This window comes from Nansenia antarctica (genome assembly GCF_963989245.1).
Source record: "Nansenia antarctica genome assembly, chromosome: 16".
NCBI lineage: Eukaryota > Metazoa > Chordata > Actinopteri > Argentiniformes > Microstomatidae > Nansenia > Nansenia antarctica.
This window is the reverse complement of record NC_137686.1, coordinates 26,928,208-26,949,303: the sequence shown is the minus strand read 5'-3', so window position 1 is coordinate 26,949,303 and position 21,096 is coordinate 26,928,208. Positions and strand designations below refer to the sequence as shown.

The following is a 21,096-nucleotide window of genomic DNA, read 5'->3' as shown; positions in this document are numbered from 1 at the left end:
ATGTGGTAAAGCAGACGGGGGGGGGGAATAGTTCATACAACACGTGTGTTGTGCACGTATTTTGTCTCACTTTTGCATCATTCATGGATTTTAATGTATTAATTAGTTACGTCTAGTCTAACAGTAGCCCCTTCAAATTACAAACTTCTAACTTCGTAGAAAACGAAATCAGTGCGACAATAGAAATAGAAAAGCAATGTAACTTTAGGGCCCTGCAGGAAATGTTTGGGGTTGGGAAGAAATGTGTAAAAAAAAAAAGATGGAAATCAACATGTTTTATCATATTGTATTGTGTAACCTTTGAATAAAAATACTTGGAAAAAAAAAAAAGCATAGCTCTCATCAAAAGCTTTTAATTCAATCAATTTAATCAATTCGGCCGGTACAACACCAAGGTTACCTCCTCAAGACTTTCTTTCGAGTTTCGACTCCTCCTTAATTAGTGGTAATCAAAAAAATAATCAGGTTTCCCCAATCACAATCAATAGTTCCCGCGAAAAACGATGCCAGTATTCAAATCAGCGCCCAGATCCCGCCCCCCGCAGACTCATTTAAATACCCCGGCTTGGCCACCCTCAGCAGAGCAGCTCTGCCACTTCTTTCTCTGGACGCGCCTCTCCCGAAGCACCAGCCCTCCGTGTCTGTCAGCAAGAAAGGTAAGATTTCCTCGGTTTTCCCGTGTGAAAATGTTAGTTTGGAACAATATACCCACATGCATTTAGTTAACATGCATTTATTTAATATAGTTAAGTGTTTTGGTGTGATTTGTGTGTTAGATTCATGCGGAAACGTGGTTTTTCTAGGAGTGGCGCTTTATTCTGGCACGGGTCCCGTTATCCAGACACACAGGGCCTGTGTAGCCTGTAAGACCAGTTTTAGCTTCTTAATCCTGTCTTGTTAAATCCCCTACTGCGTGTGTTAAAACATCGTGGGATATGTTAAATATGGATGTATATTTTAGTCGTTTGTGTGTGAAATACACGGTGTGTTTAATGCCGTTATCTACAAAGCGCCTGTGGTGTTAGCCGTGTTAGCTTAGCACAATCAGCAGGTGGAGCAGGCCAAACAACGTGGTGTGTAAAATGGCGCTGGGCGGCCCTGCCATTTCACTGCTGCTATCCCGCTATCTCTCTATCTGGATGTATCTCACGTTTTCCCTTGTTACCAAGGTTTTATATATAATTGTGTAATGTGTAAAAAATGTTTTTTCACCCAAACATTTGTAACCCGGGAACTTGTTTTAGCATGACTTTGTGTGATTAGCGTTTTAGCGCGTTAGCTCGCCTGGCGCGAGTTATTTTCTTGGTGCGCAACGTGGGTCAGACAATACATGTTAATACCTTGATCACATTACCTACTTTTACGATTAAACAATTAATTGGGTGGATTAAGTAATTTAACGAGGTGGGTTTTTAACCTAAATGTGTGTTAGGGGTTAGATGGTTATTATATATAAAAAAAACTTTTGGAGGGAGTTCGCCTCGCTGACCCGGGCCCGGGGTTTTTCCGTTTTTTCAGACAAAGAAACACCAACAAGATGTCGGACGAAGGAAAACTTTTCGTCGGAGGATTGAGCTTCGACACCACAGAGGAGTCACTGGCGGCCGCGTTCGTCAAATATGGAAACATCGCCAAAGGTATTTAAGAGAAATAATTTTATTTAATATAAAAACAGTTAAAACCGATTAATTTTTCGATTTTTATTTTTTTATCTTTTTATTAAATACGTATCTATGTGTTTCCTTCCTGCCTTCCTTCATCAGTTGACGTCATCAGAGACAAAGAGTCAGGAAGGTCACGTGGCTTCGGCTTTGTCAAGTATGAAGTGGCCGAAGACGCGAAAGACGCTCTGGAGGGAATGAACGGAAAGGTAAAAGACCTTTAAATAGTCCCCCACAACCTGCTAAAGGCCTGTTATTTCTCCTAGAATAACCTGCACGGCCCGCTAGTCCCCTAAGGCGTTTTTAGGGGCGCTTGTGTTGTTCCTCTGCTATTAGTGTACACGTGTCTGCTGGACACGTGCTGCTGTGTAAAAAAAAAAAAAAAAATCTTATCTACAGCCACCTACCCCCACAATGCATTGCATTTCTAACCATTAACTGTAAATTAAACACAAACTTGAAAAAAATATAATGCATCATTATTATAGTTGGTCATTAATTAGTGTCTACTGGACATGTGCTGCTGTAAAAACTTTGTTACCTACATACCCCATAATGCATTGCATTTATTGAAGCCCTGTAAATCCCAAACTATAATCTCTAATACAACATTATTATAATAATTGGTTTTTAGTATTTAGTGGTTTTATCAAGAAATTAACCCCCTCCTTTTTTCATTTTGTCTCTTTCCAGACGGTTGATGGCAGGACGATCCGCGTGGACGAGGCAGGCAAGGGAGGTGGACGTGGAGGCGGCGGCGGTGGTGGAGGAGGATACAGAGGAGGACGCGGCGGTGGCGGATATGGAGGTGGCGGTTATGGAGGTGGCAGAAGTGGGCGGGGTTATCCTGGAGGTAAGGGCTGGCAAACTTGCAAACATGGTGTGTCTACCCCACTCCCTTTGCTCCTTTGTCACGCCTGGTTCCTGCCAAAAGATTAGGCCCTGTACTCCACGGCATGGCATCTTTAACCTGTTCTGGTTCTTGTCTCGTTTTTTCTCTCCTCGACTTGCAAACCCCAAGGCGGTGGCGGATATGGAGGCGGCGGAGACCGTAGCTACGGCGGCGGTGGAGACAGATCCTACGGTGGGGACAGAAGCTACGGCGGAGACAGGAGCTATGGCGGTGGCGGCGGCGGTGGATCATACAGGAGCGGAGGTGGCGGCGGCTACTCCTCCGGCGGTGGATACAGAGACAATAGGTGAGGCGACACGGGTCTGGTTTTTGGACGCTTTGGAACGTCCCGGAATGTCCGATATCTTTTTTTGACTTTGTCCCCTTGCACAGTGACCTTACCTAGGATCTTCTTTATTTCTCAATGTTAGGGGTCAGGGTGGCTCCGGCGGGGGATCCTACCGAGACGGATACGACAGCTATGGTATGTATCACTGACTAATGTGTGTCTGTGGGGACCCCCTTAACTCTGACAGTGCCTGGGGGCTCTTAAACTTCACTCAATCCCTCAAAACCAAGGTCTTTGATGACTCTTAATCTCTTTGCTCAGTAGTGCAGTCAGCAGTCATAATGCCCCTCCTTCATATCATAGTTTCAGAAGAATGCTAAATTGTAGTTGCCCCCTCCCACCACACCACACCACCTGAGAAATAGTTTCTACTATTGGACTATTGATCAGTTGGATTGTACATTTGCCCCCCGCCCTTGTCATACACTTCACTTGAGAGCTTTGCCCTCTAAAAATTTGGGGTTAGTTTAACACAGCAAGACTGCTTTTAGTTGGGTTAACCAAATGTGGGATATTTGTCAAGATCAAAATGTTCATCAAAGTTTCCAGTGTTCCTGACCTCTGCCCACTTCTTGTCCTCAGCTACACACGAGTAAAAATCCGCCCCGATTCAAGATCCTCCCTGGGCTGGCTGTATTTAAAAAGATGCGCTCCTCTCAAGAAATATGTCCATGTGTTGTTGTTGACCTGATGATTTTTTGTAGTCCTATTGTGTTCAGTAGCTCGAGCGTCTCTCTAAAAAAAAAAAAATTTAGCCATGAAGTTTCGGCCATTCCTTTACAAACCATGTTTAAAAACAAAGAAGTTCCAGTTCCGATGCCTCTCCTCCCTTAAAGAGGGGGGACCATCTCCATTGCTCTTATGGTATTTAGTTTTTTGATTAAGCATAATGTCTGATTTGTTGGTGCTGTAAAATTTCTAATTAGCGAGAACCAGAAACATTCTTCTTCACATGGCTGTTTGTTGAACGGCCACTGTCTTCCCATTCTTTTAGCCCTGTTCCTTTTTGCCCATTGTCTGACCTGAGACCTAGTTCTTGAGACCTAGATACATATGGGGGATTATCCAACGGGGGGCCTGTTTACCTTTTTTGTTCTTTTGTTTTAAAACGACCATGTCCGACCTACCTCCTGCCAAGTTTTGAACTGAGCGAGAAAAATGATTCCACTTAGAAGCTTTTTGACAAACTGGGCCGGGATGTGCTTTTTGGATTTTATAAAATGCATTCCTTAAGTGTTGCTACCAGGCAGTAATGCCTTATATCCACATAGAAGTTCTTGATATAGCTGAGGGTCTTGTATATGTTCAGTTTCCCAAAAGAGTGAATTCCTTTCAGACCGGTGAAACTGCACGCCCGATGAGCCGCCTGCTCGCTCATGAAGTTGCAGATTGCAGCATGCTCCAGTCTGCCCATGGTTTTTTTTTCTTGCTATTCTCAACGCCTGCATTTTAAATGTGCTGTTATGATGGACTGAAAAAGAAAAAAAAGCGGATCAACGTCAAATGTTACTACTTACTCTGCCCAATATAATATTCCACCTGGGAACGATTTTGTACTTTCTGTTCTTTGTATCATCAACATTGAAGATTATTTTGTCAATTTTGGCTTCATGGAGCCTATTAAAACGATTTGTTGAAAATACTCTGATTCCTTGTGCCTTTTAAAAAAGTATTATGGGGGTTTGTTGCTGTTATCAGCAATTTTGTTAGTTTGGGTTGTTGCTGTTATTATCAGCAATTTGTTAGTTAGTTTGGGTATTCTAGCACTTAGCACGCTACCCGTACTACTGTCACTGGTAGCACGATCACTTTTAGAAAGGGAGAATGACATGTATTAATCAAAGGAAGGATACAGGTTTTAGTGTTTGGGGGAAAATAGACTTTCTGCTTCTCTGATGGCTGATGTTATCACTTTGCCTTCTGGGAGGCATTAGTGTGGTGTTTGCCTTGAGTGGCTGGTATCATCTGTATTATAGCTAAGAGGGCAGGTTAAACTAGGAAGTTGATACCCACCTTTTTGCATTACTGACCTCAGGTCTTAAGTGTTCAAGTGGTAGGTCAGGTTGTTTTATATGGCCATTACAGTGGTTGCATTGGTTCCTGCTCAATTGACTTCTCGAGCAGAATGCAAGTTTCTTTACATGTTGATTTAGGGACACGCTTTACATCCAACATGGCTGATGCCGTGTCCCATTTTTACAAAAAAAAACAACACAATTGGGTGTATTTATTCCAAACCCTCTACTGGGGGTGTAAAAAAAAAAAAAAAGCCATAACTTGAGTGGATGTGGATGGCTCATCCACTGAGTGTGGCTCACTGATGCTGGACCACAGTGAGCTGGTGTTGGTTGGGTCCTGTTAATGCTTCATTACGTTCAAGAGCTCCTCAGCTACTTCAAAAACCTACGAGTCCTTGGAGAGAGAGAGTGAAGTGTTGCGCCTACTACCCCAGCCAGTGCTCGTCAGAGATGAATGCTGCTCACTTGCCTAGTGTTGCCTAGAGAGAACACACAGTAGGCCAGTTCACGTGAGGTAACGACTCCTTTTGCTCCTCCTGCTCACATCCTTCAAACTAAGTTCTCATTTTGTTTCCATTAATCTTTTAGGTTTTTAGATACACTAGAGATCCCTCCCCCCCACCCTGCTTCAAAGGTCGCCACAGTCAAACTTACACCCTTGCCTCAATTTTGTAACTCATACGCATGACAGTGACCATAGCAATCTCCTGGTAAAAAGATGATGACTCCTGTCCCATTTCTGAAATGTTCCCTCCCCCCCCACCCCCAAACTTTTGAGTTGTCATCAATGTGGGGTCATTTAGGGATTGACTTCAGCTCACGACATGTCTGCCATGCATTTCGAACCTCCAGAAGTTCACCCAGTGATGAACCTCTACCTAAATCCTCCTAAAAGCTGCCTCAATTGTCCCCCCACAAGCCTTAAACTTTGCTCTGCTGTATCTGTTTTTTGTTTTGTTTTTTTATCACTCTTACTCAATTGAAATTGTGTATTTTTTTTTACTGGGTGGGATTTTTTTTTATTTTAGAATTAGTTACTTACGGGTTATGTTTAGTATGAAGAGGTCTGGGTAGATGAACATGGTTTGCATGCTTTGTGTTGCTATTATGTTCCATGTTTTTAACTTTCTGATCTGTTCTAACTTGTCGTCTCTTTAAATGTTTTCTTTTTAGGGTGAAGTCAAGTGGCCCTCTGGTGATGAACCTTGACCCCTCCCACCCTCCCAGTGTCTGAAATGACCAGTCTGAGGTGGTTAGCGACTGCTGCAGATATATCATCCAGGTTAGAATGTTCTAGCAACTTTTTGAATCTTCCACAGAGCTATCGATGTAGAGTTTGGCGAACGTCGGTATTAAACACAGTGGTACCAAGTCAGTTAACAACACCAGAGTGCATATTTAAATGGGGAAGTCAATCCATTGAGGATTGTTAGCCGATTTGTATATCCATAGTGGGGTTAAGCATTTGATAGCCCTTGTGACAGTTGTGTTCCTGTTGTGGTTTCAGGTGCAGCATGTAGAGGTGGTGTGAGCTGTCTAGAGAGGCTACATGAAGACCACATCACCTCAGAAACTACTCATTGACATTGCCACGGCAACAGTTTTAAGTCCACGTACACATATCTTACATCAAAATGTTCCGCTTTTTCACACTTGTCACTCCACATTTGATCTCTTTGGCCGTTTGTTTGTTGGCTAGCTAAAATGTTAAGCTTTTAACTTACACGTTCAATATCAAGGGATAGCGTTTATGCTTTTTGGCTTATGGGTTTTCCACAGAGATTGTACCTCTAGTTTTCTTAAGTCTATCCTGAAATCCATTGCAGCAGCTTGTGTTATTGTAAGTTCAGAGCTGTGAGCTGTAAGTTCCAGTAACAGCAGTAATTCCCTTGTGCAAATGTACAGTTGTGACTTTGATTTGTGTAATGATTCATGATTATATCTGCCTTTTATGGCTTTGATGACCTGTCAAAAAATGTTCCATTTCACAAATAAACTGGATTGTTTTTTCTTATCCTTTTTGAAGTATGTCTACTGATATGAAATCACTTTATTATGTCATAGGTCATAGATGTCGTACGTTTTGGTTACACAATGATCTTCTGGGAAGTGGGAGGTGGTTGTCAGTAAATGGCCATTTTGAGAAAGGCACAGATTTGATCATCAGAAATAGGGGGAGAACATGGGTGATCTGTTGGGAGTAATAATAATATATATATAATATATATTATTATAATATATTATATATAATAATAATATAAGGGTCGAGTTGAAGAAAGGGGGGGGAAATCTGAGCTTCCGTCCATTTTAGCGTTGGCAAATGGTGTGGAGACCACGTGATTAGCCCTGCTGTGGCGTGCTGCCCCCATGTGGCCACTTGAAGTACAGCAGCGGCTTTATTTCAACCGCTTCTGGGACAGAAGTGACTGGGCATTTTTTTCCAGGGCGTTATCGTATAGAGTTGAGATTAATCATGACACGAGTTCTGTGTGTATTTAGGCAAAAATGCCATACAACAGGATAGATTTTACAGTGCATACATAGGCTACAGATAGGCCTGTATACATTTCAGAAACTTGGAATGTATTCACTAGGCAAAAATGCCATACAACTGGATATATTAGTAGTAGGCCTACATAGGTTTTGCAGAGATCCTTCCAACATAAAGCATAGCAGGTGACATGATTCTAGTTTTCAGAATTCATTTATTGTATTGAAAGAGTATGACTGAACAAGACACATCTATGCTATCTAGGCTACATGTCAGGGTCAAGTGAATTACAACATTATATACAGGTCAAATACATTACAAGATACATTTTATACCAGGCCAGATATATTCTATATCAATAACAGTAATGGCAGTTATTACTTGGGAGACAAAGCAGTTGAATTCCTGAACAACAACATTCAAATTCAGATTGTGGAATGCTCTGGCAGTTGACATCAGGGATGCAACCTCAGCAGATGTTCAAGTCAAGACTAAAAACCCATCTTTTTAAATATATTGCCTTTAAATGACTAAATAATTAAATTATGATTATATAATGATTAAAGCACTTTGAGCTGCAACGTTTGCTGGAAAAGTGCTATACAAATAAAAGTTAGTAGTAATAGTAGTAATAGTAGTAGTAGTAATAGTAGTAGTAGCAGTAGTAGTGGTAGTAGTAGTAGTAGCAGCAGTTAGTAGTAGTAGTAGTAGTAGTAGCAGTAGTAGTAGTTGTAGTAGTAGTAGTAGTGGTAGCGGTAGTAGTAGCAGTAGTAGTAGTAGCAGTAGTAGTAGTGGTTGAATAGTAGTAGTAGTAGTGGTAGTAGTAGCAGTAGTAGTAGTAGTAGTAGTAGCAGTAGTAGTAGTAGTAGTAGCAGCAGTAGTAGTAGTAGTAGTAGTAGTAGTGGTAGTAGTAGTAGTAGTAGTAGCAGTAGTAGTAGTAGTAGTAGTAGTAGTAGTAGTAGTAGTAGTAGTAGTAGTAGTAGTAGTAGTAGCAGTAGTAGTGGTAGTAGTAGTAGTAGTAGTAGTAGTAGTAGTAGTAGTAGTAGTAGTAGTAGTATTATCATTATTATTATTATTATTATTATTCAAGAGCAGGGAGGCTGAGTCAGTGTCATCCCAGCTCCACCAGACAGTCTGTCCCGGGGTATTCTGGGGGGTTGAGTTCGTACTTCCTCTGGACGTCATAGGGCAGGACGCGTCCCACCAGGTAATGGGTCCCCCTGAACCCCGCGGCGCACCTCTTTGGTGCCATGAGGGAGATGAGCACTGCTGGGTTTATACAGTCACCACTGCCCTCCTCCTCCTCCTCCTCCCACCACCCTGGAAACACACATCACACAGATGTCATACACACCCCTGTTACCCTGGAGTCACACGTCACACAGATGTCATACACCCTGTTACCCTGGAGTCACACGTCACACTGATGTCATACACTCTGTTACCCTGGAAACACACATCACACAGATGTCATACACCCTGTTACCCTGGAGTCACACATCACACAGATGTCACACACCCTGTTACCCTGGAATCACACATCACACAGATGTCATACACCCTGTTACCCTGGAGTCACACATCACACAGATGTCACACACCCTGTTACCCTGGAGTCACACATCACAGAGAGGTCATACACCCTGTTACCCTGGAGTCACACATCACACTGATGTCATACACCCCCTGTTACCCTGGAGTCACACATCACACTGATGTCATACAGCCTGTTACCCTGGAAACACACACCACACTGATGTCATACACCCTGTTACCCTGGAGTCACACATCACACACAGATGTCATACACCCTGTTACCCTGGAAACACACATCACACAGATGTCATACACCCCCCTGTTACCCTGGAATCACACGTCACACACAGATGTCACACACCCTGTTACCCTGGAAACACACATCACACTGATGTCATACACCCTCCCGTTAATCTCGTAGCAGTGAAAGAGCACGGCTGTTATTAGATCACTATCATGTGCTCCTCTGTGGCTCAGTTGGAAGAGCACGGCACTGATGACGCTTAGGTTGTGGGTTCGATTCCCGCTGGGGCCATATATACTGACATGTATGTCTGCACTCACTGCAATGTAAGTTGCTTTGGATAAAAGCGTCAGCTAAATGGCGTACATTTTGTTATATTTACTATCAGAAGGTTCAGGGTTGTTAGAAACAAAGTGGAGATTTAAAATGGCCGCCTGAACAACCACAGCCAGAGTGAGGTGAGACCTGAGGGACTGCACTTATATGCAGGGTATATACAGGAATCTTGAGGTTAATTTCAATACCTTTCTAAGACTTTTTAAAGACCTTAATCAGTCAATATTTTTCCAGACCTCACCGCCACTTCGAGCTGTAACCGTTTACATCAGTGACACCTTTAACTTAACAGTTTTAGTTTGCAATAGACTAGACCACTATCATACAACAGAATTTCCGGTTCATCTTTGTTTTTTAATAAAACTAATAAATTCACAAACTTTTACTAAAAGTTTTTAGGACTCAAACTCTTTGGACAGAGTCTAATTCAGAAAAATACCTCATAAAATCGTGATAAGACCTTTTAATACTTATTAAGGGCCTTGATTTTCCCAAAATGTATTGATCAACTTTTAATACTTTTCAAGACACCGCGGATACCCTGTATATACCTGAGGGGACGTCCAGGCTGGCGATGGGGAGGCTGACGTGTCTGAGGGCGGCCAGGATGCCGTGGCACGCCTCCCCCACGGCCGACGGCTCCGTCTCTGGGCCCAAGATGGCGTCCACCACCAGGTTGTAGGCGTCGTTTATCAGCTGCACCTGCGGCACAGATCAAACAGGGGTTAGGGTAATTTAGGCAGGGCTACAGGTCATTCAGGCAGGGCTACAGGTCAATAAGGGGGAACTAGATGTCATTTAGGCAGGGCTAGAGGTCATTATGGGGGGCTACAGGTCATTTAGGCAGGGCTAGAGGTCATTATGGGGGGTACAGGTAATTTAGGGGCGCTGTTAAAGTTCAATTCATTGCTGTCAATCATAAAGCTGATTAATATCTTCTGAAGCCAGCGTATCCAAAGAAAGGTGACATTGACGATGTGGTCTGTAGTGCCAACATGTTTGTTTTGGTGTCTCTCTGCCCCATATCATAAACTATACTGTCTATAATGTACGTTTTTTTCCTTCTGTAACCGACAATAAAGACTATTGAATCATTTGGGGGGAATGTATTTGTTGCAATTATGTGAAAGCTAACCCTCACACAGGATGTGGATGGTCCTCGATCATATTTCAATCTATTTCTAAGCAAAGCATCAATATCGACATAAATGTCGGCTAATACACTGGTGTCTTCTTCACCTCTGTGGGGAGGAAGAAGAGGAAGGGGATGTCCGTCCTCTCACACTGCACTGTGAAGTCACGATGGAGGGCCAGGCGGGAGCGCTGGGGGTAGTAGATGGTTGGACTGTACTCCTGACAGGGAGGACGAGAGACACACAGGTCTTGACGGGGGAGAGAGAGAGAGGGGGGGGGTGATAGAGAAGGTAGAGGGTGAGAGGGGTAGATGAAAAAGGGGTGGGGGGGAGATAGGGATACAGAGAGGGAGGAAGAAAGAGAAACAAAAAGTGGAAGTAGGCAGATGGAGAGAGAGAGAGAGAGAGACACACACACACACACACACACAAAGGGACAGAGGTAGATAGAAAGAGGGAAATAGAGGAAAGAGGAAGGGAAGATAGCAGAAAGAGAGTCAGAGACAGAGAGATAGAAAAGGAAGGAGCCGTTCGTTTTAGCGTTTAGAGTTGTCAAACGGTTCAGCGAGGGACAGGACTACTATGGATGTAGTCGTATCAGGTTTTTTCCCATCAGGAACAAAACACAACCGAGGTCCACCAGGCATGTTCCTGCCCTCGAATGTCAGGACCTCCACTACCCTTGGCCTGTTCAAATAAAATCAGAAAAAACTAGCTTACGGGAAAACAAATCTGCTCCCATAACATAATTTAACTGTGTCTTTCATTATGCTCTGTATGATGCTGTTTTATTGTTTATTTTATCTTGTGTCATTTTAGGATGCCTTTCTTTTTAACATCTTGGCCAGGGACCACAGATGACAATTAGCCTCCTGGCTAAATCTGGTGTGTTTACACTTGTTGTTAATTGATTGCATTGTCCCTTCTTAAATAAACTGAAACTGAAATTGAAATGTCGGACTCACAAACATGCGCAGGTGGCGAGCGCAGGCCAGGCCGATGCATCCGTTCTGCCCCGGCCCGCAGACCACCAACACCGTGGGATGCCTCTTCTCCAGAGACGCCAGGGGGAAGGCCTGAACACACACACACACACACACAGAGTTATTACACACAGTCAAAGGAGAACACACCAAAACAGTGTCGTACGGTAGCTCTGGGCCCAGTTTAATCTGGATCAGAATGAGGAGACAGAGAGGGAGACAGAGAGGGAGATAGAGAGAGAGACAGAGAGAGAGGGAGGGAGAGAGAGACAGAGAGGGAGGGAGAGAGAGAGAGACAGAGAGGGAGATACTAGAGAGAGACAGATAGAGAGAGAGAGGGAGACAGAGAGAGAGAGAGACAGAGGGAGACAGAGAAAGAGAGAGGGAGACAGAGAGAGAGAGACAGAGAGAGAGAGAGGGAGACAGAGAGAGAGAGACAGAGAGAGAGAGACAGAGAGAGAGAGACAGAGAGAGAGAGACAGAGAGAGAGACAGAGAGAGAGAGAGAGACAGAGAGAGACCGAGAGAGAGAGAGAGAGACAGAGAGAGACAGAGAGAGACAGAGAGAGAGAGAGAGAGAGAGAGACAGAGAGAGAGAGAGAGACAGGAGAAACCAACCCAGACCTTAGAGACGGCCAGGGCACAGGCGTGGCCCCAGATCTCCATCAGTTGCTCCGCCCCGAAGCGATACTCTCCTAACAGCTCCGCCTCCATGGCCATGGCCTCCACCGTACTAGGGGGGGTGGGGGGCAGAGAGAGAGGGAGGGGGGGGGGCAGAGAGAGAGGGAGGGGGAGAGAATGGTAGAGGAAGAAGGTGGCTAGGTAACATAAATAGAAACAGGTACGGAGTGACTGGTTGAGAAAGAGACACAGACAAAATAAAGAAAGAAAGAACAAAATAGAGAAAATCTCCCTGTTACTCTAAGACACTCTCCAAGACACAGAGCGAGAAGAGGATGGAGTGAGGGAGTAGAGGGATGTAGGGAGGCAGGTGGGAAGGGAATGGTCTGACAGTCTCTGGAGAGAGCAAGAGAGAGAGAGAGAGAGAGAGAGACACACACAGGGACAGAGAGAGAGAGAGAGAGAGAGAGAGAGAGAGAGAGAGAGAGAGAGAGAGAGACACACACAGGGACAGAGAGAGAGAGAGAGAGAGAGAGAGAGAGAGAGAGAGAGAGAGAGAGAGAGACACACACAGGGACAGAGAGAGAGAGAGAGAGAGAGAGAGAGAGAGAGAGAGAGACACACACAGGGACAGAGAGAGAAAGGGCAGATGCAGAGAGAGAGAGAGACCTCTGTGCCCTTAAAGAGGTCAGACTCTGAGGGGGTATTCTGAGGCAGCTGTTGGCCAATCAATGGGCCTCCCTGCATGAGACAATAAGAATTCCGGAGCTGATCTTTAAGAGTGCACCCGGCTCTAAGACACAGCAGCCTACAGCACAGACATCCATAATAAATGAATGAGTGTTATTGAGGAGGTCTAATAGACTATGACCTCCACAGGTAGCCATGGAGGGGGGGGGGTGTACCCCAGTGTGGTGTATGGGCAGGGGGGGGGCAGAAGGAGTGGGGTGATAGTCCCCATGGAGAAGGTTTCTTAATCCCTAGGGAGCGTCACACTCAAATCTCTCTCTCGTGGGTTTAGGTCTGGGATTTTGTTCAGTGTTCTACAAGAAATGACTTTGTACGAAGCCTGATTCAATTAGATTTTGGTTGATTGTTGATTATTACAGGAAGAGACCCCCCGATGGGACAGGCTTATGTTCTATGTTCCCATCGAAGGAGGTCCTCAATGTTCCTCATAAATGTCTCACAGTGGGGGCCATGGACACCAAGTAAAATCTTTTAAATCTTGAACATTTTATTGGTTGGAGCTATCTCTATCTATCTGAAGATAGACAGGAAAGTAAGGATAAGAGGGCATGTCATCGGGGAAGGAATCGAACCCATTCCGACATGGGCATCTGTGTACACTGTAGACCGCGGTGCTAGACCACTGGACCACCCCTGGCCACCATCATGTTAAATCTAACACCACAGTACACATTTACCTCTGGTCCTGAGTCGATAAACACAGAAACACACACAAACTCACCAGGATAATGACATCAACACATCTTTTTAAAAAAACACACAGATAGGAGGACACATCCCACTGACAGGAATAGCTTCATGAAACACATCTCTGATATGACCATATGAACAGGCAACGACAGTTGTTGGGTGGAGTCTTACCTGATGTAGCGGACTGGCTCCTTGGCTGTTATCTCCGGGTCAGAGGAGTTGTAGTTGGAGTTCATCTTTAAAGGGTGCAGTAGGCGGCTCAACAAACACACGGTCACAGTAACTCGCACAGACACTGGTTACTGCGACTCAAACCTTCTCTTTCTTCTCAAACCTTCCTTCCCCTTCTGTTCTTCCCTTCATCCTGCCCCTCAGACTGATGAAGCCCCCTCAGGGTGGAGCTGAAAGCTGATTGGTTGAGGCCAAGTGCAAGTAGCTCAGTCCAACTGGGATGAAGCAACGGGTAGCACACACACACACACACACACACACAATCAGCCAGAAAGCAACGTATGCATGTGTGTGAGTGTATGTGTCAGTGAGTGTGTGTGTCTGTGAGTGTGTGTATGTGTCAGTAAGTGTGTGTGTCTGTGTCAGCGAGTGTGTGTGTGTGTCTGTGTGAGTGAGTGTATGTGTCAGTGAGTGTGTGTGTCAGTGAGTGTGTGTGTCAGTGAGTGAGTGATTATGATTGTGTGTGTGTGTGTGTGTGTATATGTGTGTCACACATTAAAGATGCAAAAGCACTTCCGGGGACCTAGTATCCTATTTAAGAGCTGGTGAACCGAAAGACTCAGAAGACTCACCACACCAGCGAGACATCAGAAATAACACCAAAACTGTTGTTATACGAACAGTTTCTCTACTAAAAATCTTCCTTCTTCTAACAGTACGACTGCCAATGGCCGCTGGCTTGAGCATAGATCATTTGTTCCTGCTATGACAGATGGATAGATGATTCACTTACTTAGTCAAATGTATGAGTTGTAAGTCGCTTTGGATAAAGGCGTCTGCTAAATGCATAAAAATGTAACATGTAACACCAGCAGCCACATGAAATACACCATCTCCTGACTAGGACGCTGAAAAACACCTGAAGGAAAAGGAGAAGTCTTGAATAACCTCAGGTACTTGACCGTGTGTCATATACAGGTCAACCGTCTCATCTTTACGTTTACATTTTTACCATTTATCAGACGCTTTTATCCAAAGAGACTTACAACTAGACATTACAGCGACAGTCTCCCTGGAGTAACTTAGGGCTAAGTGGCCTTACTCAAAGACACACTAATGGTGGTGTTTCCCAGGTGGGATATGAACTGATGACCTTCTGATCACCGGTCCAACTCACTACCCACTAGTCCACCACTACCCCTCATCTGAATAGCACAAAAAACACAAACAAGGGGCGCTTGGGTGGCGTAGCGGGTTAAGCGTTGACCACGTAACCGCAGGGTTCCCGGTTCGATTCCGGCCGCGGACATATCCTGCATGTCATCCCTTCTCTCTGTCACAATAAAAAGAAAAATATGAGTGGGACTGCCCCACTCAGAAAAAAAACTACTTAAAAAAACCACAAACAAACACAAGGGAGCCGGTGTGTGAGGTAAAGAAAAGATACTTTAATATTCAACATTTACAAGCTGTGTCGAGAGTGGGGGTTCCGTGTTCCGGGGGAGGACGGGGCTCAGACGTACCACTGGAAGCCGAAGCGCTTGTGCAGGAGCTCCTCCCGGGGCCGGAGGTTAAACAGCTCCTCTGTGATGGGCGTTACCCAGCGCGCCGTGTGGAACATGTTCTCACCCACCTGGAGGAGAGAAGAGACACGCGCATGAGAGAAGCACAGCACGCATCCCCTGTTCTAGCAGCAGCAGTATAGATATATATATATATATATATATATAGATAGATAGAATGATAGAATGATAGATAGATAGACAGAGAGACAGATAGATAGAGCGATAGATAGAGAGACAGATAGATAGAGAGATAGAGAGACAGATAGATAGATAGATAGATAGACAGATAGACAGATAGACAGATAGACAGATAGATAAATAGATAGATAGATAGATAGATAGTTTATTAACCACACGACCAAAGCCGGTGGAATTTGTTCTCAGTACAGTGTGTTATTCTCTGCAGCACACAAATGACAAAAAGAAGGAAGTGCACAACAGACAACAACAGACAAAAAATTAAATAAATAGACAACAACAGACAATCGTATGCATGTCGGTTATGACAGTGAGGAGGGGGCTAGAAGGAGGTGTTAAAGCCTGGACTTTCCTTTAGCAACGTTGATGGAATACCCCCCTGGGGTGTGCTCTTGCTCTCTCCTTGCAAGTGTTCCTTTCTGTTGACTATTGCTGTTGTATTTGATTCTTACTCAAACATTAATTGACTGAACAACAATAAATTATTCATTCGATTTATCCCAATAAACACTAGTGACAAACAGTGGATTCCTAGACTACTGCGGTGACCTAATCAACAGTGTTGAGTCGCAGCAGCTCTTATCTCTTTGGTATAATAATCATCATAATAATAATAACTTTATTTGTATAGCGCTTTTCCTGCAAACGTTGCAGCCCCAAGTGCTTTAATCATTATATAATCATCATTTAATCATTTAGTAATTGAAAGGCAATATTAAAAAGATGGGTTTTTAGTCTTGACTTGGACATGTTTGCTGAGGTTGCATCCCTAATGTAAACTGCCAGTGCATTCCACCATCTGGGTGCAAATGTCATGTGGTCGTATGGTTAAGCTGAAGTGTGCCATGTCCTCAGCCAGCGTGTGGAAGCCTGACAGGACATGAGGGGCGATGGGGAGGTATGTGTGTGTGTGTGTGTGTGTGTGTGTGTGTGTGTGTGTGTGTGTGTGTGTGTGTGTCTGTGTGTGTGTCTGTGTATGTGTCTGTGTGTGTGTCTGTGTGTGTGTGTGTGTGTGTGTGTGTGTCTGTCTCTGTGTGTGTCTGTGTGTGTGTCTGTGTGTGTGTCTGTGTGTGTGTCTGTGTGTGTGTGTGTGTCTGTGTGTGTGTGTGTCTGTGTGTGTGTGTCTGTGTGTGTGTGTGTGTGTGTCCTCACCTTCCACCCGGGGACGTCCTTCATGACGATGGCTTCCTCCTCCAGGTTCTCTCGCAGCATCCGTAATGTCCTGGGAAGGGAAGAGAGGGCGGAGTCAATCTGTCATTCAAACTCTGTTATTTCCTTTCCTCCTCCATCTGTCTGAATGGCCCGATGTTCAACTGTCGTAACACGTTGCCCTCGAACAGAAAACTGAAAAGCTTGTGTGATCACGCCCCAAATACCTACCCTGCCAGTGTGTGAAGTAAGAAGGTGGGTTAAATGAGACTGTGTGTGTGTGTGTGTGTCAGGGTTTCCGTTAACCGGTAATTACCGGTCTTTGTCCGGTAAAATTAGTGGAAGTCCGACAAGTTGAAAACTCGTCGGACATAAATGTCCGGTGAAAATAATTCCCTCTAACCATTTTCAGCTGAGCACCAAACACACACACACCACACTGCCCGAGAGAGAAGGACCCGCCCCCTTTAGTTAGCCTATAGGCTAACTAAAGGGGGCGGGTCCTTCTCTCTCGGGCAGTGTTTTGTCTGTGTTTGGTGCTCAGCTGAAAATGGTGTCCCGAAGCGAAACTTTATCGCACAATAACAAGGATAACAAACAAAACGGACAACATTTACACTAAGATGGAGACAAACTTCAGCGATATGATCTAACAGCCGGTCTTCAGGACGACATACAGACCCGTATGAGCTTACAGGGCTATCCCCTATCTATCTGAGAAAAGGCATAGCCTAGGCTGTAACATCGAACGGATATGGTATGTGGTATTTCTTCATATACGTATCCCAGACTGCCTATCAATTGTTTCTCAATAAACAGTTATGTTCTCCCCATTGTCATACTCCCGAGCTAAACGAAATGCCTTCCCAACCAGCGAGACCTGGTTATAGAAATGACGTTGTTTTATTGATTTAAAAAAAGGGTAAAACTGGAAAGAGAAAATAGAAAACTCACATTAATCCCAAACAATTTAACAAACTTCAGTTAACGTAATGTGGAGTCCGTTCATTGATCGATGCTGTCTGTTCAGTTCCCAGTGAGGCGCCCGTTCAGCGCTGGATTTGACGCATGGCATAGCGCGCATGCGTCAAATCATGTTATATTATAGCTCGCATCTAATCGTATCGGATGAGAAATAGACATTAAATGGCATATATAGGCCGCTACACAACAGTAATCACCGCGACAAACAGCTATATTAGATTTGAAAAAAAGAAATATGATTTTGAAAAATTTTTTTTTTATTATATTTTAATATGATGACCGGAATATATCACGTTTGTCCGGTAAATCGAATTCTTCCCGGACACGATGTCCGACGGCAAATTTTTCTAACGGAAACCCTGGTGTGTGTGTGTGTGTGTCTAAGAGAGAGGTGATGTGCATGCGCGAGATAGAGAGAGGGGAGGGGGTAGAGAGAGAGAAAGGGAGGGGGAGAGAGAGAGACAGAGAGAGAGAGAGAGAGAGAGAGAGAGAGAGAGAGACAGAGAGAGAGAGAGAGAGACAGGAGAAACCAACCCAGACCGAGAAAAAGGGAGGGGGGGGAGGGAGAGAGAGAGAGAAGGGGAGAGAGAAAGAAAGGGAGGGAGAGAGAAAGAAAGGGAGGGGGAGAGAGTGCATAGGACTCCACATGGATGCTCTCACCTCCGGTCTTGTTCTGCCTGCAGAAGAGGCAACAGGGCTATCCTGGACTCCAGTTCCTCAATCTGCAGCCGCCTACGACACAACACATTACTCAATCTAGCCTGTCCATCAACGTACGCTTCTTTATCCATAACACAGCATCAATAGGCTAGGTGCACGATCTCCACTACTTCCTGAAAGGCACCTTGCATGAACATATCCTGTCTCACTCTATTGGTTTAATTGAGTAATCAGCTGTGCACTGTGTGTTCCAACGGTTTACCGCACAGCTGATTAATCAATTAAACCAATAGAGTGAGACAGGATATGTTCATGCCAGGTGCCTTTCAGGAAGTAGTGGAGATCGTGCACCTAGCCTATTAACTGACTCCTAGCGAGCTAGGACGGCAACGTTATCACCCGTCACCCACAGACTACAGTTAATTACGTGGAAAAACAAAGTCCACGGCAACTCTCACCTCCTCTCCCTGTTCCATTTGAAAAGCCTCCAGTAGCCAAACACCGCGACACCAATTCCGATGGCGAACAAGCTATACCCTGTCAGGACAGAACGGACAGTATATTCAGATGTCAGAGACAGAGAATGGACAGTATATTCAGATGTCAGAGAGAGAGAATGGACAGTATATTCAGATGTCAGAGAGAGAAGGGACAGTATATTCAGATGTCAGAGACAGAGAATGGACAGTATATTCAGATGTCAGAGACAGAATGGACAGTATATTCAGATGTCAGAGACAGAATGGACAGTATATTCAGATGTCAGACAGAGAATGGACAGTATATTCAGATGTCAGAGAGACAGAATGGACAGTATATTCAGATGTCAGACAGACAGAATGGACAGTATATTCAGATGTCAGAGACAGAATGGACAGTATATTCAGATGTCAGACAGACAGAATGGACAGTATATTCAGATGTCAGAGAGACAGAATGGACAGTATATTCAGATGTCAGAGAGACAGAATGGACAGTATATTCAGATGTCAGAGAGAGAATGGACAGTATATTCAGATGTCAGAGAGAGAATGGACAGTATATTCAGATGTCAGACAGAACGGACAGTATATTCAGATGTCAGAGACAGAACGGACAGTATATTCAGATGTCAGACAGAACGGACAGTATATTCAGATGTCAGAGACAGAATGGACAGTATATTCAGATGTCAGAGACAGAGAATGGACAGTATATTCAGATGTCAGAGACAGAGAATGGACAGTATATTCAGATGTCAGAGACAGAGAATGGACAGTATATTCAGATGTCAGAGAGACAGAATGGACAGTATATTCAGATGTCAGAGAGACAGAATGGACAGCATATTCAGATGTCAGAGACAGAGAATGGACAGTATATTCAGAGAGGATGGACAGTATATTCAGATGTCAGAGAGACAGAATGGACAGTATATTCAGGTGTCAGAGAGAGAGGATGGACAGTATATTCAGATGTCAGAGAGAGAATGGACAGTATATTCAGGTGTCAGAGACAGAATGGACAGCATATTCAGATGTCAGAGACAGAATGGACAGTATATTCAGATGTCAGAGACAGAATGGACAGTATATTCAGATGTCAGAGACAGAGAATGGACAGTATATTCAGATGTCAGAGACAGAGAATGGACAGTATATTCAGATGACAGAGAGACAGAATGGACAGTATATTCAGATGTCAGAGACAGAATGGACAGTATATTCAGATGTCAGAGACAGAGAATGGACAGTATATTCAGATGTCAGAGACAGAGAATGGACAGTATATTCAGATGACAGAGAGACAGAATGGACAGTATATTCAGATGTCAGAGACAGAATGACACAGTAACAACCATGACATGGCGAGATGAACTTGGAATGACCTGCAGGTCTTTCGATAACGTTGATAAGGTCATAATTCTCCTATCTGTGTCTAACAGACTGCCTGGATAACAGTCTGCATATCATCAATCAGGTCATCGCAGAGCAACTAGTACTAGTTAGTTGAACTAGGCAGGCACTGCAGCTAGATACAGTCCTGCAAGTAGATGTTGTGTGAATCTCTGTCTCTCTCTCTCTCTGTCTCTCTCTCTGTCTCTCTCTGTCTCTCTCTCTCTCTGTCTGTCTCTCTCTCTGTCTTTGTCTCTCTCTCTCTCTCTCTCTCTCTCTCTCTGTCTCTCTGTCTCTCTACCTCTCTCTCTCTGTCTCTCTCTACCTCTCTCTCTCTGTCCCTCTCTCTCTCTGTCTGTCTCTGTCTCTCTCTCTGTCTCTCTCTCTCTCTGTCTCTCTCTCTCTACCTCTCTCTCTGTTTCTCTGTCTCTCTCTCTCTCTCTCTCTGTTTCTCTGTGTGTCTCTCTCTCTCTCTCTCTGTTTCTCTCTATTATTATATTATATATAAGTACAATATGAGACAATTATATAACATTATATACAATAATACGTCATCACCTAGCCTGGTTTAGCTAGCAGACGTCAGTGTTGCTGTGTTCATTTCGCACAGACGACAGCTGGTTACACAACACTGATACGAGTTATAGTTATTATATCAGATGATTATATACTGACCGTTCAGTCCCCGTTTGGGCAGGTTTCTCTTATAATCGACGGGTCCGTATCCTCCCGGAGGAGGCATGTCCTGTTTCACCTTGGACGCCGCCATCTTCCCTTCTCTCTCTCCACCAC

The 21,096-nt window shown here is 44.2% G+C and overlaps 3 protein-coding genes across 5 annotated transcripts; 1 reads left to right on the top strand and 2 right to left on the bottom strand.

Annotated features, from left to right (window-relative positions):
* The first annotated feature begins 590 nt into the window (after nucleotides 1-590).
* On the top strand, nucleotides 591-4,544 carry cirbpa (cold inducible RNA binding protein a). 3 transcript variants are annotated; one of them, XR_013937849.1, is made up of 7 exons: nucleotides 591-656; nucleotides 1,519-1,637; nucleotides 1,764-1,870; nucleotides 2,355-2,484; nucleotides 2,683-2,860; nucleotides 2,981-3,037; nucleotides 3,485-4,544. XR_013937849.1 is itself a non-coding variant. In XM_080546511.1 (7 exons), the coding sequence occupies exons 2-7, from the start codon at nucleotides 1,538-1,540 to the stop codon at nucleotides 3,496-3,498; spliced, it is 567 nt and encodes a 188-aa protein (XP_080402637.1). In that variant the 5' UTR covers nucleotides 591-656; nucleotides 1,519-1,537; the 3' UTR covers nucleotides 3,499-4,544. The 3 variants fall into 3 exon arrangements, 2 of the variants coding, with proteins under 2 accessions (XP_080402637.1, XP_080402636.1); XM_080546511.1 differs by having other exon boundaries at nucleotides 2,355-2,469; nucleotides 2,985-3,037; XM_080546510.1 differs by having other exon boundaries at nucleotides 2,985-3,037.
* A 3,978-nt stretch (nucleotides 4,545-8,522) lies between these two features.
* Nucleotides 8,523-12,362, bottom strand: LOC308171636 (yjeF N-terminal domain-containing 3-like; the record flags this gene model as incomplete). Its single annotated transcript, XM_080546513.1, has 5 exons — nucleotides 8,523-8,731; nucleotides 10,079-10,229; nucleotides 10,767-10,880; nucleotides 11,626-11,736; nucleotides 12,267-12,362. 5 exons carry the CDS (start codon nucleotides 12,360-12,362, stop codon nucleotides 8,523-8,525), a joined length of 681 nt encoding a protein of 226 aa, XP_080402639.1.
* A 2,940-nt stretch (nucleotides 12,363-15,302) lies between these two features.
* ndufa13 (NADH:ubiquinone oxidoreductase subunit A13) lies at nucleotides 15,303-21,096 on the bottom strand. The gene is made up of 5 exons (XM_080546512.1): nucleotides 20,980-21,096; nucleotides 18,889-18,967; nucleotides 18,431-18,502; nucleotides 16,790-16,859; nucleotides 15,303-15,507 (listed from the first exon to the last, which is right to left on the bottom strand). Exons 1-5 carry the CDS (start codon nucleotides 21,071-21,073, stop codon nucleotides 15,388-15,390), a joined length of 435 nt encoding a protein of 144 aa, XP_080402638.1. The 5' UTR covers nucleotides 21,074-21,096; the 3' UTR covers nucleotides 15,303-15,387.